The sequence below is a fragment of the Rhineura floridana genome, chromosome 15 (genome assembly GCF_030035675.1).
Source record: "Rhineura floridana isolate rRhiFlo1 chromosome 15, rRhiFlo1.hap2, whole genome shotgun sequence".
In the NCBI taxonomy this organism is placed as follows: Eukaryota; Metazoa; Chordata; class Lepidosauria; order Squamata; family Rhineuridae; genus Rhineura; species Rhineura floridana.
Genome location: NC_084494.1, coordinates 35404821 through 35422118, shown reverse-complemented (window position 1 = coordinate 35422118; position 17298 = coordinate 35404821). Strand labels below are relative to the sequence as shown.

General features: G+C 47.9%; 1 protein-coding gene across 5 annotated transcripts in view; it reads right to left on the bottom strand.

Annotated features, from left to right (window-relative positions):
- HIF3A (hypoxia inducible factor 3 subunit alpha) overlaps positions 1 to 17298 on the bottom strand; it is a 63091-nt gene that overhangs the window by 30951 nt on the left and 14842 nt on the right. For 3 of the 5 annotated variants that reach the window (XM_061598044.1, XM_061598046.1, XM_061598047.1), the window contains exons 2-4: positions 6835 to 7025; positions 3968 to 4113; positions 1677 to 1761 (exon numbers count right to left, since the gene is read on the bottom strand). In XM_061598044.1, the coding sequence (XP_061454028.1) occupies positions 1677 to 1761; positions 3968 to 4113; positions 6835 to 7025 (422 nt within the window). Of the gene's footprint in view, positions 1 to 1676; positions 1762 to 3967; positions 4114 to 6834; positions 7026 to 7946; positions 7964 to 11289; positions 11378 to 17298 lie in introns of those variants that run through there. The other 2 variants (XM_061598045.1, XM_061598048.1) reach the window with 2 other exon arrangements.

Genomic DNA, 17298 nt, shown 5'->3' with positions numbered 1-17298 from the left:
GGTGGCAAGGCGGAAGGAAGGGAGGGCGAGAGCAACTCTTGTTTTGTTCTTTTGTTAATGCTCCAGAAGGAAGATAGGGTTTGGGTCCTCCAGGTGGCTAGGCTTGACGACCTTTTCCTGTGATGCTCTGTCTGTCGCAGACTGAAATGCTTAGGGAAGCTTATCTGCCCCTCCTCCTCCTGCCCTTCCCTTCTTCTCTTCTTTGACTGTCCGGGAGAGAGGAGACACCTTTGTCTCTGCTCTCTCCCTCCTGAGCCATGAGGGCAACTCCTAAGCCTGGGCATTGCGCCTCCTACTTAGTTAGTTAGTTAGAACTAGGTATGCCTTTCCTATCCACTATGTATTTCTATAAATAAAGTAGCATTTCTTATTTTACTAAGTCTTGTCTCAGTGATCTCAACACAGGGTAAAAGCCTGCTACTTAGGTAAATACACACTGGCACAAGCACATTTCAGACCGTTGACAATCTCTGCTAATCTCTATACAAATTTACACAACAGGTCGGTGGAGCCAGAGTCAATGACAGCAGAGCCAACTAATTCTGGTTTTGTCCCCGTCTCCCTCTGCAGAGTTCTAGGGTGACACTGAAACTAAGGAGGAGGAAGCGACAGGCAGGGCCACCCCCTGGACTGGTTGCAAGTAGGAGGGCAGGGAGGCGAGGGATGGCTGAAGGCAGACTGGGGTTGGTGGGGCAGGGCCCCATTTGCCCTTGGAACAGAAGAAACCACCTTAAACCATCTAGCTCAGTGTTGTCTGCACGGACTGGCAGCAGCTCTCCACAGTTCTCTCCCAGCCCGACCTAGAGATGCCACTGGGGATTGAACGTGGGGCCTTCTGCATGCAAGGCAGGTGCCCCACCTCTCTAGCCGTTGGCCTTAACTCAGAGGAAAGAAGCATTTTAGAAAGAAAGTGGGGCAGCACTCAAAAACCCCAGCCCCCTGTAAAAAAAAAAAGGGGGGGGGTGAGGCGGCGACGGAGATGCAGGGAAAGACTGATGGTTCCACACAGCGTGTGGGAAAGCACCTTTGGTTAATTTGCCTCCGACTCGCCCATTAACAATGATCAGCTCTGTCCAAGAGCAAAACGTTCGCGCAGGCAGGCAGGATGGAAGGCCTCGCAAGTGGAGTCAGCAACAAAGTGCTACAGGGCGGGGTGCTCCTGCTCAGGATTCCAGCCAGCTGTGCCTTCTTTCAGGATAAACCATTCCATTCCTTTCTATCCCACCCACCCCGTTTTCTGGATGCTCCATTTCATTCCACCCAATTTTCCATTCCTCCCCACCAGAAGTCACACGTTTCTTGCACACTGAGCTGTCTTCAGGGCTTCCCCAACTCAATCAGGGTTTTCTAAACAGCGTCTTGATACTTCTGCAAAGCCTGGGTTTTTCCCAAGCCTCTTATGTTTGGCTGTTTATTTATTTATTCATTTATTTATTATTTTATTTATACCTTGCCCTTCCTTCCAGCAGGAGTCCATTTTTTATGTTGCCATTTTTGGCTACATAAAAAGGACTCCATGTAAGGGAAATGTGTTGGCTATTAGCCTATCATGACAACATGATGGGAGGAACAAACTCTACGTGTGTGTCATGGGAGGGGGGGCCTTGCAGAGAGTTCTCCCAAGGCCCACTGAGCATGCAAGGAAAAGGACGGGGGGGGGGGGGGAACAGACTCACCCTGCCTGGGGCTCAATACGTCTTGCAGCTCTTCTTGATCACAGGGATGAATGAAGTCAAAGACACTGTGGCCAATAAGTTCCAGCTAATGGAAGGAAAGAACATCAGGAGCATCAGAGGGCACTGGAAGGGGGGGCGGGGGAAGGAAGGCTGGAGACAGTGCACTGTCTCCGCTAAGCCTGTGGATACGGAAGCACGCCACCAGATGCTGGAACACGTGCAAAGGAGCGAGGATCTGCTAGGTGCTAGCTGATTGGCTTGGGCTCTCTGGAGCCGGCCAATCAGAAATCCCACCTCCTTCCTGTGCTCCCTTTCACTCTCCCACTTACATCCTTCAGAAATTTAATAAAGGCAGGTCACATATTGGGAAGAGCACATTTTTTGTGAAGGCATTTGATCTGTGTGTTTTGAGATTGCTGTTGTCTTCAGCCCCCTTTCGGCAAGCGTTTAAGAAGAGGCAATTAGCAGAAGCTCATAAAAAACAAACCACTGGCATTGGTACAACCAGCACAGTCAGAAAACTATAAAAGGGAAAATGAAATTTTCGAATGTCAAGATGTCTCATTCTTCAGTGATAAATGAACTCATTTGTTTAAATTCGTTTTCAGAAACGAGTTCATTTCAGCTCCAAGACGGTGAAAGTTAAAGGGAAAAAAGCACATTTTGAAAAATACATAAAAGTGACATATTTGGAGCAAATATAATCACTACATCTCAATCAGGATTCAGAGGGAAAACAATCTGCATAAATTTTTGAAGTGTAAATTAGAAGACATTCTTTAATTTGTGCTTCCTGAGGGAAAGATCTCCATTCGCAAAAAATTGACCAGAGGGATGAATGAAGTCAGATACATCATCATATTTTAAATACTCCAGCAGAACAAAACAATCCATTCAGTGATCAAGCTGCCAGTAGGGATTTTTTTACTTTAAGAATACCCACAGAAATGCCAACACTGGGTGCAATTCAACAAGGCTGAAAGAAAAGCATTGTTTTAAATTTTCCAACGCCCAAAAATAGAGACAATATAAAGGCTTTGCTTCCAGACTGACAAGTGGTACAAGCAATTATAAACTATATATCAGCCCATTCGGCAGTGCATATTCTCTTTTTAAAAAGTCACTGGCTGCTCTCTAACATTGTGGGCTGCTGTCTTCCTGGCCAGGCCCACCCCCTTGCCCAGGGGCCTCGGTTAGGAAGCCAGTGCCCAGAACAAACAGCTTGTGGTGACCTCTCTTCCCAAAATAATGTTGGGAGTTTGCTGTCTTCCTCTTGCAAGCTGTGGCTATCCGGGGCACTCTGCCTCTGAATACCAGTGGCTGGAGATCAGAGGAGAGTCCTGTTGCACTCAGGTCCTGCTGGTGGGCTTCCCATGGGCATCTGGCGGTTGCTCTGCCACTGAGCTATGGTCTCCCCCACCCCACTGCGACCACCTTGTGCTTCTGGAACTGCAAGTCCAAGTTCTGCAGCCGTCGCCCTTGGTTTCTCCCCTGCTTTCTGCTCTGCCCACCCTTCCTCTCCACCGACGCACTCCGCTCTGGATCAACACAGACTCTCACTATATGCCTCAGGGGTGAGGAACCTCAGGCCTGTAGGGCAAATATGACCCTCCGAGCCTCTCTATCTAGCCGTCAGGATTCTTCCCAGGCCACTCCTCCTCTCCCCAGGCCACAGCCCTCTACGGCCCAGCTCCGCACCCTCCTCGACTGCTTTTGCCTGGCTGAGACGTGTCTTTGAACTGTGATAATGCCTCTTCCTTGCCAGAATGGAGAGATGTGGGCATGTGTATAGAAACCTCTGACTGTTGTGTAGCTGGAATGTAGCCTACTGTACAAAGGCAGGAATCACACCCTGTGTTCCGCCCTCTGCCAACACGCAACCCTCAGAAGGCTGCCCCTAAGGGAATGCGGCCCTGAAGCTTTACGCAACTTCCCCATCCCCAGGTTACCTGTTTAGGCCTGTCCAGGCAGTAGATTTCCTGCCAGTTTTGTGGAACTGCAGAAGAGCATCCCTCTGGTCTCAGCCCTTCAGGGGTCCCCTACCAAGATCCCCACACTTTCAACTCATCCAGGTGCCTCCAGTGGCAGCTGGTGGCTCCATGTCAGTGGCACGGTGGAAACCGCTCTGGGTTTTAGTCCAAAGTATCAAGGGGCTGTCCAAGGGGCTGCACCCTGGACAGCTCCTTGACAGATTGGACTAAAACCCGGAGCGGATTCCACTGCCCCACTGACATGGAGCCAGCCGCCGCCACTGGGTGCCTCCCTGTCCCGGCCGGGTAACAGCGCCTCACCTGACTGAGGCCCAGGTGCTTGTTGACGTTCTCGGAAAGGTAGATCATGTCCCCTTCCTCGGTCAGGACCATGAGGAAGCCATCCAGGGCCTTCAGGTAATAGGCGTCCACCTGCTCTTCTGCCTCCACCTCATCTCTCCATTCTCCTGGTTTACAGGGAAGCAGGAAAGAGTTGCTTCAGGGCAAGGCTGGGCAAAAGGGATAGCTCGGAGGTGTCGTGGCGTACAGTCACAACAACCCTCGGCTCTAAGGGAGGTCAGCAGGGCCGGCTCAAGACATTTTGCTGTTTGAGGCCAAGGACAAGAATGCACACACATACACATACACATACTCCATGTCCAGAAGCTGACCAGTCTAATAGTAGCTGTTATTGCTGTTATTTGTTGTACACCGCCCTGAGAGCTTCTGCTATAGGGCGGTCTAGAAATGTAATTAAATAAATAAAAATAAATTATTAATTTGATGTGCTGTACTAAGGTCCTATTCACATCCATTTAAAATACAACATTATCGACAGTTTAAAACAAATTACAATCACAATAAGATGGGTCCTAAAAATCTACATCAAGTGTCAAAGGCCAGGGAAAGAGGTGACTGTTCAGCATTTAACTGTACAGAAATGGTGCCAGGCACACCTCTATGGGGAAGGAGTGCTACAACTTAGGCGGTGCTGCAGATAATGCCCTCTCCTGCCCCCCACACACATAAAGCTTCTGAGGAAGATGAATTGGACTTCATCACAGCCAATGGGACAATATCCTCTACCACACCTGAGAGCAACAGGCTGGCTTACAGAGTGCAGGGCAAGGCATATAGCACACAAACATCTGTCCTCCAAAAGAGGAGAATGGCTGCGAGGGGACGTTCAGGAGGAATGGCCTTTGGAATAGTCCCTGCCATCCCGAAGGCACTGCAGAATGTGCCACCTGAGATAGCTGCCTCACTCTGCTCAATGGTCCCTCCCTCGTAGGCCACAACCACAACACCATTCCATGTGGAGTTAAGAGGCCTCTCTTCTGATTACCTAGGATTTGAGTTCTTTGTGGGAAGAAGTTCTCAGATTCTATAGTGAACGAAAATATATATGGCTATGAGAATGCACATTCATTTTCAAGCTTTTTGCCACCATCATGAGGGCCAGAAACTTGCTTTAAATGAAGTCTGAGACACTCAATTTGATAATTCCAGTGCAAGTTATCCCAGCATTCAATCCACAAACACACAGAAGACTCCAGTGTTTACCTCAATCCCCAGTGACAGGGAACCAGCACCCACCCACCCCCACACCCCGGGCATTCTATTTGTAGAATAATTTAAAAGCATGGTAACTCAGGCCTACTAGTTACCAAGCTCTCTTTAGTCTAACCATTTTTAAAGCAGGGGAATGGGAAACTTTTGTTTCTCTGTGAATGTATCCAAAGCAATCTACAAGTAATTCACGCAACAATAAGCAATATAAAATACAAATTTAAAATCCAGAAATTGACAAGCATGGCTGAAATCACCTCTCTTGGAAAGGCCTGCCTAAATAAAAAGATCTTCAACAGGCTCCAAAAGACCATTATTGTTGGTACTTGTCTAGTTTGTACAGAGAGGGATTTCATAAAGCAGGGATTGTTCTGGGTTGTCATAGATTGAAAGTGAGATGTCTTAAAGTACGATTAGAAGACCACCTCTTGATAAGCACAATTGCCAAACAGGTATTTAGAGGGCAAAGCGATCTTTCAAGTAATCTGGTCCTAAGTTGTTTAGGGCTTTGTACACAAGTACCCAAACCTTAAACTTAGCCGAGTTGCATATTGGCAGCCAGAGCAATTCTCTTAACAGAGGTGTTTTACCCTAGCAGTAGGTGGTTCCAGTTAGCAGTCTAGCTGCTGCATCCTGCACTGACTGAAGCTTCCAGAACAGCCTTAAGGGCGGCCCCATATAGGATGCATTGCCGTAATCTAGTATCAAGGTTATCAGTGCATGTACAACAGTGGCCACACTTTTCTGTCTCCAGGGAAGCCTGTAGCTGTCTTATCAGCAGGAAGTTAGTAAAAGGCACTCCTAGCAACCAAAGGCATATGGGCAGTTTGAATGCCAACAGAAGTTTTGTAAGACACAAGGGCAGGCTTAGGAATTGTGACACTTCCTATGGACAGCAAAGATTAATCATCCTGGCTCCCCTTTCCATGGCCCAAACAGTGGGACACTTTTAGAGGGCCAGACCAGTAGGCATCCCACCCTGCTCCCCAATTCCAAAAATCAGTACCAGAGACAACCCAGATTCTGCATCAGTGACACTCAGTTTGTGAGATTAGAGCTGCCTGTTGCATTTTCAAGCTTTTCATTTGCTGCCATAAAAAAGTCTAGAAACTTGCTTTTTGAGCTTTAAATGAAGGTGGAGAGTCTCAGGTCCACAAAGCCGCTGCCAGTTAATCCAACAGCCATCCTTGTGCAGGCATCCATGCGCAAGTGCTCCCCAACCATCTGCCAATGCCTGTCAATTGCGCATCGGTCTGCAACGTCCACTTGCTGACATGCACAGGTCTACCAGTGGGAGCGGAAAGGAGGAGAAGCTTATTGTGTGTGTGTGTGTGTGGGGCACAGGCTGCTAAGCAACCACTCGGCTCTTGTCATTTTCCTCCTCCCACTTTCCCATCTGGTGGGTCTAGCCAGCACCTGCTTACCTATCACCGAGGCCCCACTGTAGGGGACAGCTAGCATCAAGGCATCTGTGGGGCAGAACAGAGCCCATCAAGGTGGCATGTAGGGTGCTCTGGAGCCCCCTGGAGAAGCCTGGGGCTCAGGACCACCAATGGAGCAAGACAGGGGCTTTGGGATGCAAGGAAGACAACACTCCAAGAGAAGGGGATAATCCTCACCAGAGTTCAGCAACTTGTGCATCCGCAGGTAGCTGATGGTCAGCCGCATGATGGAGGCCTTGTCCAAGTGGGCGCTGACCCCACGGGCAAAGGGCAGAGTGTGAGCCAGCTGGTAGAACACCTCTGTCTCTTTGCTGCGCCGGCATCGTGCCGCATCCCGGGATTTCTCCTTCCGGATTTCTGTGGTAGACCTGCAGGAAAAGGAAGAATGGAAGGCTCAAGGTGAAAACACGAGGATTTCCATCAGGGCCTTGGTGGCAGGCAGGGCCAATATGGGGCTTTACTAGAGTAGCATAGTGGTGACCACGTTAAGACTAGAGGGCTGAGGAGACCAGGGTTCAAATCTCCACTCAGCCATGGTGACGCTCACTAGGTGATTTTGGGTCAGTCACTTTCAGCTTAACCTACCTCACAGGGTTGTTGTGAGGATTAAAAAAGGGGAGGAGAACCCCACACACTGGTTTGAGCACCATGGATGAAAGGCAGGATATCAATGTAATAAATAAAATAAATAATAAAATCATCTCCTATTTCCTGAAGCCACCCTTCTGCATTTTATTTATTTATTTATTACATTTATATCCCACCCTTCCTCCCAGAAGGAGCTCAGATCTAGGGCTGGACATTTGACTAGTCAAATAATGGTTGAACTTTGTTTAAGGACTAATGTTAGAAGAAGAACAAAAGATAATAATCAACAGGTTCGATATGACTTTTGGCAAAACCACAGCGGTCATTAGTTCACAATGCAGCTATTAGCTTTTTTTAAAAAATAGTATTTATTTAATCTTAATTCTCCCTTCACCCAAGGTGCTCCGGGAGGCATATGGAGTCCATTTTAACCTCACAACAATCCTATGTGCTAGGTTAGGTTGAGAGATAGTGGACAGCCCAACATCTTGGTAGAGCAAGGATTCGAATCTGGGTCTCTCTGGTCTTAGTCTAACACTAGCTTGATGAAGATGTCAGCCCAGCATGCAGCAGCTGCGAAAAAGGCAAATTCCATGTTAGGGATAATTAAGAAAGGAGCTGAAAATAAAACTCCCAATATCGTAATGCTCTTATACAAATCTATGGTGAAACCACACTGTGTTCAGTTCTGGTCGCCTCACCTCAAGAAGGGTATTGTAGAGCTAGAAAAGGTTCCGAAGAGGGCAACCAAAATGATTGAGAGGTTGGAGCAACTCCTCTATGAGGAAAAATTACAGTATGGGGGCTTTTTAGTTTAGAGAAAAAGGCAAGTAAGGGGGAACATAAGAGAAGTGTATAAAATTATGTACATTTTGAAAAAGTGGAAAGAGAAACATTTTTCTCCCTCTCTGATAAGGCAAGAACTCATGGGCATCCAAAATAGCTTAACGTTGGAAGATTCAGCAAACACCACCAAACACACCTGAAGAAGAAGATAAACTTTTGCACACAGTGCACAGTTAAACTATGGGATTCGCTCTGACAAGAGGTAGGGACTGCCACCGACTTGAACGGATTTAAAAGAGGATTAGACAAATTCACGGAACAGGATAAAGCTATCAATGGCTACTAGCTTAGATATCTATGTTTTCCATCCACTATCAATCAGTATTGCCTCTGAACACAGATGCTGAGAATCACCCATGGGGAGAGTGCAGGAGAGTGCCTGCAGGCGTCCCATACGGACAGCTGATTGGCCACTGTGAGAACAGGATGATGGGCCTTTGATTTGATCTTGAAGATGCATTCATTTATAAGAGGTAGCCAATGAAAGACGCTTTGCTGCGATGACAGGTTTGCCCCTGGCTGCTGCAGGTTTAGGGGCAAGCAGACCTACCTCCCGCTCTTGCTAATAAAATAATACCCTAAAACATTTTTAAAAAAAACAGAAAAGAAAGAAAGTTGCCATCTACAAAGTAGCATCCTTAAAGCATCTTTACTCCACCCACTCTTCAGCTGAAAAAGATCAGAGTGGCTTACAGACTGTCTTGAAAAAAACAAGACAGTTCCTGCCTGCAGGCATCCTTGAACTTTTCATTTGATCCATGGTCAAATAATGGGTGGGTCAAATGGACTATATTTGACCAGTTAATTGACCAATGTGTCAACCTTACCCAGGCCCAAGAGACAAAAGAAATCACATCTGCAATCTGGACCTTTATTCCCAGGATAGCATACAGAAGAAAAAAACAGACCCTCCAAAACTCAGTTCTTAATTTTCTTGTCCAGACCATATTGCCAGTCAACGCTGGCTCCAATTAAAATAGAAGAAAATGAGAATTTAATGTGAGCAGATAAAAAGTGAAGCACCATTAAGTACCACTCCCCTCATTCAGAAAAGAAAGATGTGGAATAGTTCTCTTGAAACAGCACCACTTCAGAATGTGGGGTGGGAAGGGAGGCTTGCATGATGGAATGCCCTCCCTTGTTTAAATGCTCTTGCTTGTTAAAACTCTCCCTGCTTGTGGAGAGCAAGCACATCAAGGAAGAAGATTTGACCCTATGCACACACGATCTTCAGGTTCCTCAACAGCATCCTGTATGCACCACAGGAGGGCAACAGCTTACACCAAACCAAATTTCACAACCCTGTTTAATCACACACGTCTCCCATTTTTTCCTCTGACGAGTTCACTAAGGCGACGTATCCTTTCGATCCTCACAGCAATCCTGCAAGGTACATTAGGCTGAGAATGATGCTACTCAAAGCAAGCCAATGAGCTTCCTGGCTGTGCAAGGATTTGAACTCGGGTCTACACTACAGTCAGTGCCAACTCAGGGACTGGGGGTGGGAGGCAGGGCAAGGTCGAACTGACACGGAGCCAAACACCACGACAGGGCCACCCTCACAACCCCAACCCCCTACACAACCCATCCCACAGCCTACCACAATGGAAGTACCCTGAGAGGTGGGGAACGGGTGCCTGGGTGTTTTGCTTTAAAATGGTGGCATCCCTATAAAGCAGCCAATCATCTTCCAAAAAGAAAAGATGGTGTTATTTTGGGGGGAATTCCCCACAAGCAAACTGAGACAAGAAAGATGCACACAGATTGGGGTGAGGTAGAGCAGGTGGGCTGGCAAGAGGGATGGAAGACCCCTCTCTCGGACTAAAAAATGGTGACACGCCTCCCTTTGGATTCTGATCAGCCCCTCAACAAACGCACATCTGCCAACTCTCTCCCCTATACCACTTTGCCTAAATCCAGGCCTAGCACCAACAAGCACCTCCAAATTCTACATTTCATATGCCCCAACATTCTGCCTGACTCTGTATTGCTCCCCTGGGGACAAACCAATCTAGGCTCCCATTGCGGTTTTCCCCCACCACCAATTCCTCTCCCCAGTTCCCACTGCTTACTGGAATCCTTTTACTAACTCTCTTCGTCCGCCGCCACATGCCCCATTCTGTTCTAACCAGGCCACTGAGTGAGCTTCTAGGCAAACCGTTTCCACCAAAAAAATAATCCTCAGCATTGCAGCCTCTACTGTGAAATCCCACAAATATAGAAAGAACTCCACCGCCACGGATATGCCGGAGACCCCTAGAGATCCACATCCTCACCGCTTGCAAGGGAGGTCAGTGACCAAAAGCCCTCATACCCCAAGCTCCAGGGAGAAGTATCCCCAGACAGACAGATCCCCACAAACACCACAACCCCCCCAATAGCGGTTGGACCCACAGAAATACTGCACAATTGAAAAGCCTACTGTTCCTTGGGACACCAGAGAGAGAGAGAGAGAGAGAGAGAGAGAGAGAGAGAGAGAGAGAGAGAGAGAGAGGGATGCCCTTGTAAGCTCCAGGAAAAGCCCACACAATTCACAGTTTCTGGAGGCTAGCATTTTTATTTTTAGTTGTTTTTGGGGTCAAGATTTAATTTTGGAGATTCATTTTTGCTGTTATTTGGACTACAGCATATTTTTGTTAGACACTGTTGTGAAGTGTGTGGGGATTGCTTAATTGTATATTTATTGAGATGTTTTCATTAGTTTGTTGTTTATTATTATTGTTTGGCTACTTATATACTGTGTATATTTATATTTCTTTGTTGTATTATTTCTCTGTTGTACACCACCCAGAGAGCTATGCTAGTCGGGCGGTATAGAAATTTAACAAATAATAATAAATAATAATTTTACTTATTACAATTTATGCCCACCTTTTATCTAAAAAAAGCCATACGCAGCAAGACAGATGGGAGGTTGTAGTCCCTAACCCAAATAATAGCATGACACATTCACCATGACCCCATGGAAGCCCACCAAAAGACCCCCACCGTCCCACAAAAGAAAATTTGCAGAACACTCTGAAGCCTTGCAGCTGAAGAGCTCTGGAGAACCCATGGGAGACAAGCCCCATTGGTCTGCAGAACGCCACAGAGCCGTGCAGCTCTGGAGCACGAAAGAACAACACAAAGAACAGCCCACTTATCTCACAAGGGCCCTTCCAAACCTTACGCCCCCCCAAAAGCACACAGAGGCCTCACCTATACCATCTCCTGCCCCATAACCGCTTCCGCCTCCGCCGCATAGCCAGCGCCTCGTTCTCCGTTCACTCCCCCGAGTCGAATCAGTTGGACTTTGATCTCCCCAGACCTCTCACAGCCTCTTCCCACCCACTCCTCCCTCCCTGGTCCCATGAAGCGCACAGGCTGTTCCGTTTCTGTCCTTTGGCTCGACGCCCATCACTCTGGGGCTCCGGGTTGCAGAGAACAGGCTGTGTTTTGCCACTAGGTATAAGAGCACCTTATCTGCTGCTCTCGGTTTACTCCCAGGCAAGCGGGTTCACCGAGAAGGCACGGCTGTTGGCCAGTTGGGCCAAAGGGTCACCAGACAGGGTTGGCAACAAGCAGGGGGGATCCTCATGTGCAGCCACATGCCCAAGACAAGCATGGATGCGCACGGGCATGAATGCTGTAAATGATCACAACAGGAACACACCAGCTAGACAAAAGAGGAGGCCGGTTCAAATCAACTCTTCCTCTCACCCCACAACAGAGAAGTGCTTTTGGGGGGGGGGAAGTGTTCATCAGAAAATCTGCACCCTCTTCCCAGGTATGCGTAGCACACACTCAGACTAATAACTCATTATGTGCAAACATTGTTATTAAAGTCCTATGCCAGTTTATTTTATTTTACTTACTTATTTTATTTTACTTATTTAGGTTTTACTTACTGTTGATTTTAATGTTCTAATGTAATTATATGTTTTTATTATGTACATCGTCCAGAGTAGCTGGACAACCAGCCAGATGCGCGACTAATAAATTTAATAAATAAATATTTTAACTTTTTAGGAGCACCGGATGCTCTCATATACTGAGCCAGCCCATCAAACTCTGAATTGTCTTTAGTGTAGACTCCACAGTGACTAGCAGCAGATCCCACAGGCTACAGAAAGGGATCTTCCCCACCCTACCTGGAGATGCCAAGGGTTGAACCTGGGACCCTTTGCATGCAGGCATCTTTGAAGAGGATGATGGAGAGAGGTGTGATTCTTAACTCTTTCCCTGCCTTAAATTGCTCTCCCTAAGCTATTCTCCTCCCCCAGCTTAAAACGTAAGCGTGCCCTAGGGTTAAGACACTCTGTGTATGAACAGAGACACTCCTTTTAAGCAACCCTTCCCACATTCCAAAGCCGGGCTCCTGACTTTCTGAAAAGACTGTGATCCGGACACATTAAAGAGACCATATTTCTGCCCAATTTGGCTCACCTGCCATTTTTTCATAAAGATTTTGCACTCCATTGATAAAACAGACATGACTTATTCAGTCCCGCTGATTTGGACCAGAAGTCCATCTAGTCCCAATTCCCATTTCTCAAGGGAAGCCCCAGCTGGGAAGCCCACTAGCAGAGCATGAAGGGACTTGCTCCCAGCGCCTGGTATTCAGAGAGATGCTGCTTTGGGTTGCGGAGATCCAGACCTTGGAAAAGTTACTTTTTTGAACTACAACTCCTATCAGCCCAATCCAGTGGCCATGCTGGCTGGGGCTGATGGGAGTTGTAGTTCAAAAAAAGTAACTTTTCCAAGCTCTGCGGAGATCCCATTTAGCTATAATGGCTAACAGCGATTTATTGGGCAAACTAATTCTTTAGTCATGCCATCAGGCTGAGAGGTTTCCTGTGGTTCAATTATTTTGTCATTTCCCAAGGGCCAGGTACTATAACCAGGGGTGTAGTTGTCCAGGGTCTCAGAGGGTCTTAGACCCTTTACTTTTTTGGGAGCAGGGTCCCAATGTCTTCAGCATCCTATGAGACAATCAGCATGAAAGGGGAGTGTGTTAGCCACTGAGAAGAGTCTTCTAATATCAGTCCTTGTCCTTACCTGCTTATTGGAGCCAATCAGAGTGAAAAGAGGCAAGTCAGCCATTGGGAAGACTCTTCTCAGCAGCCAAAACTCTCTCCTTTCATGCTTATTGGCTCCTAGGGATATCTGTTGTTGTGGGAGAAGGCACTAACAAGGATCTAATTCTCAATCCAGCAGCCAAAAGGGGGGGGGGCATGGCTGTGACAAACATGAAGGGACCCTGCAGTTCTGAATTTGCCACTATACTACTGACTATAACAGTCATATGTATTGAGGCACCACAGAATTTGGGACTGGATGAAGAATCCAGCACTCCAAGTTTTGTTTGGCTCTTCCATACAGCAATTCCTCTTATATTTTTCCTTCTTTACCTCCACCCTTTCCTACTTTCCCATACCTGACAGCGTTTACCCCCCCCCCTTAAAATACAAATACTTAAAATGAATTCTAATGCACAGGTAATAGGGTTAATCTAGAACAGAATAATCTTCACATCAGAAATAAAATAAATTATAAACAGATAAAGGAAGGAATAAAATCAACATTCCACTCCACATGATATGTCTTCCAAGTCACTGGGCATCAGATCTTCCTCAGCAAACAGTTACAAGCTTCTAGTCCTCAAGGCTGCCAATGGCAGGTATGAAAGTTTGCGAACAGCCTTTGAGAAAGTTCCCCAAACTACCTCACCCTTGGAAAATTGTTTGGCAATGCATAGTCTCCCCCTCACACAGACACACTTTTTATTTTATTTATGAAAATAAAAACAACGTATTAACGCAGAAAAGAGAAGCCCTAAACACCACAGTGGGGCTGAGCAGGTTAGAAGGTGGTCAGAGGGAGCACACATCAAAATACCCTGCATAGCTATTTTCTCCCTCGCTCCATGACAAGCAGAAACATCTTCCTGCCCTGAAACCTAGAAGATCACCCCTGTAGTCAGGGCACTTGTCCTGGAGAAAGTTCACATGCTGAGGCCAGCAGGACCTGAGCACCATCCCAACAGGAGCTCCTTCTGCTGCACTATGACACTGCTTGATAACAGCAGCCTACGCAGAGCTCACGTGCATCTCCAATGTCTTCTGCTCAGATCAAGCATCTGTGACGTCAGTTTCCTTCCTCCACTGAGAATATCTCAGCTTCGCACATGTGGTATGTTACCAACTGGCTACTCTGCACACAAACCTGTTTTTTCCTTATTACTGCAAAATTGGAAAGGGCAGGGGGGGAGAGACACGGTGGGCAGACAGAAACAATTCCTCCCCCAGCACCCCAACATCCAGCTCCTCAGCACTGCAAACTTCATCACAGCAGTGGGGAGCGAGCGACCCTTTTCAACGAGGACGGTTGAACCGATTGTAAAGAATTGTTAGTAGATCCATCATTTGTCTTTTCATTGATTCCTTAAGGCAAACACGCACATAGAGACAACCAAAATAAAAACATGAGAATTTGAAGGCAGCCACATTCAATAAATTGGTGTCTCCCCACTAAAACACTTTCTTGGGTAAAGAGGGGCTGTTGTAAAAAAAAGAGAGAAGAGATTGAGTGGAATGGACTAGCACCTTGATCAATTCCCCTTGGAATGCCACTGTAAATAGGCTGTGTGATCCAGTGAAGGGCCTGGCTCAGCATCCTATTTGGATGCTGAATAGGAATTTCCCCTCCCTAAAAATCAGATTGGCTCGCAAGCCTAATGAGAGCCTGTTCTGCACTGCAAACATGCAGACTGGCTCACTTCCATTAGTCACCTTGCTGCACATTGTGACTATAGCTTGGGGTGTTGTGGTGGCTGGGAGATTGTCTGGGTGGCTGGTCCTGCCTAGCTGCAGGGAGGTCAGACTAGATGGCCTTTGGAACCCTTCCAATGCTTAGAGATGTAAACACTTGGGGGGAATGGGAAAATGGGGGGCACAGGGTGTTTCCAGATTTTTCCTGAATGTTCCCGTTCTCCCCCCATTTTTCCTGAATGTTTCCATTTTTCCCCCAGGCCTTCACTTCTCTGTCAATGCTACAACCAACCCGTTTCACAATACAAATTCTGTATGTCCCCCCAGCCATGACTGCATTTCCACTAAATAATCACTGCTCAGCCCCCCCCCCAATTAATTTCTAAGATAACCCGTGGTTGGGTCTCAATCCTGCTTGGTGCCACCCTCTCTGCCCTAAATGTTTCATCCCCAATTTCAGATCCTCCCCAGCTAGCTGTGCAAAACTCAGTCTATGCAAGAGAAAGGCACTTAGCACATGTTCAAAGGCACCCTCTTCTTTCTGACTTCCTGCATTCCAGGACTGAACTCTAGCAGAGCCCAAATGCAACCCAACAGCTCAAACGGACCATCCCCAATGCCTTTTCCCCTTCTAGCCTGGTGCACTTGCCTACCCCTGCCCACCCAAATTCCCGTGGCTACATAATACTCCATTATCCCCCTGTAGGGCCCACTCTGCCACACAAGCACGTAGGAACAAGGTCCCCCATCCAGTCCCCAATGGAATCTCTGGGGACGACTGGGAGAGACTCCTGCTTGAGAGAGCCGATGGGCCAATGGTCTGACTCAGGATAAGACAGCTTTCTATGGCGCTGCCTTAGACATTGGTCCATCTCACCCACGATTGACTACCCTGGCTGTGGCTCTCCAGGGTTTCAGGCAGGACAGGTGTCTCTCCCAGCCCTACCTGGAGACATTGGACCTGGGCTCTTCCGTGCGCAAAGCGGCTGCTTCCGCAGAGCATCTCAAGCTTGCTGAGCTGGCTCCTTTCTACTCCAGCAGCCAGCCAGCCCTCCCCCACGCTCTCCGCCCACCCTCTACGCAGATCCATGCCCCTTAATCACCACCCAGAATGTGCGTCTCTCTCTCTTTCTACCCCCCCCAACAAACAGGAATCCTGTTGCACGTGCTCTTGGCAGTGCCTCCGGCTGTTCTGTCTGCGTCCGCCCAGGACACTCTGTACTGTAGACAGGGACCAATGCCAAGTACTCATCACGGCAGGGGGAGGGAGGGAGGGAGGAGAGGAAAAGTTGTGGGCGGGAGGAAAAATGCCGCTGCTGGAGGAAGAAAAGCGGGGAGGAAGAGAGCTTCAATCACCGTCAACGGCGCTGCTATATTAAAAAAGGGGGGCATTACCCCTAAAAAAGAGGGACTGCACCCCTGTGACACCCTCTTGGGTTCCAGCTACTTCCACACACACAGGAAATAATCTGACTGTACCACCTTCAAGAAAGCAGTTCTGTCCTTGAGAGCAGCCGTTGCCAACCTGGTGCCCTCCAGAGGTTTTGGACTACAACTCCCATCAGCCCCAGCCAGTCGGCTGGGGCTGATGGGAGTTGTAGTCCAAAACCTCTGGAGGGCACCTGGATGACAAAGATGGGCAGAGAGTGTATTCCTGGACCCACCAAAGAGCACATTTTGGGGACCCCGCCATTTCTTGATATCTCAAAGAGTTAGCTCCTTATTCTGCAGGATTGCACTATGCCGACATCGCAAGTGAGCCAGCAACCGGCCTTGTTTTTCACCAGGAAAGGGGGTGGGAAGGGAATAATAGAGCACTTGTATGTCAAGCAATTCCCCTCCCTCCCCCTCTCCCAAATCTGAACCAGGAGTGTCTGCAAAGCCAACCCCCACCCCGTTCGTTCCTCTCAGCCACACAAGGGCCTCTTCCCTCTGGGCTGGGTGGGAACACAATGTTCTTGGCAAAGGTCTGGACTCCCCACCCCATTCACTTGTGCATCTGGAGTGTGTGTTTGTGTACATAAGGGAGGGGTGAGCTACCTTTTACCTGAACTAACACAGGACGCTGGGCTGGGCTGGGCAGGTCACACCGGGGAACGGCATGCCATTCTTGGCTTCCAGAGCCCATCTGTGAGGATTTCAGACTTTATATTATTAAAGCGCTGTTTACATTTGCAATAAGGCTTTCCACATTCATTGTCGCCATCTTTGGGCTCCCTTGTTATTTCCATTTTACAGGTCGAGCACTGAGGCCAACTAGTCCAATGACTCATCCAAGGCTACCGAGAAGCTAGAATTTTGTCCTAAAACTCGTGGGGCCCTCAGCCAAATCTCTACACTCCAGATCTTCTCCAGTTTCACACTCACAGTTCCTTCATGTAGGTGAGCCCCTCCCTTGCCTACCTATTTCACAACCAGCAGGGCCAGCTCAAGGCCTAAGAATGACAACACTCGGGCA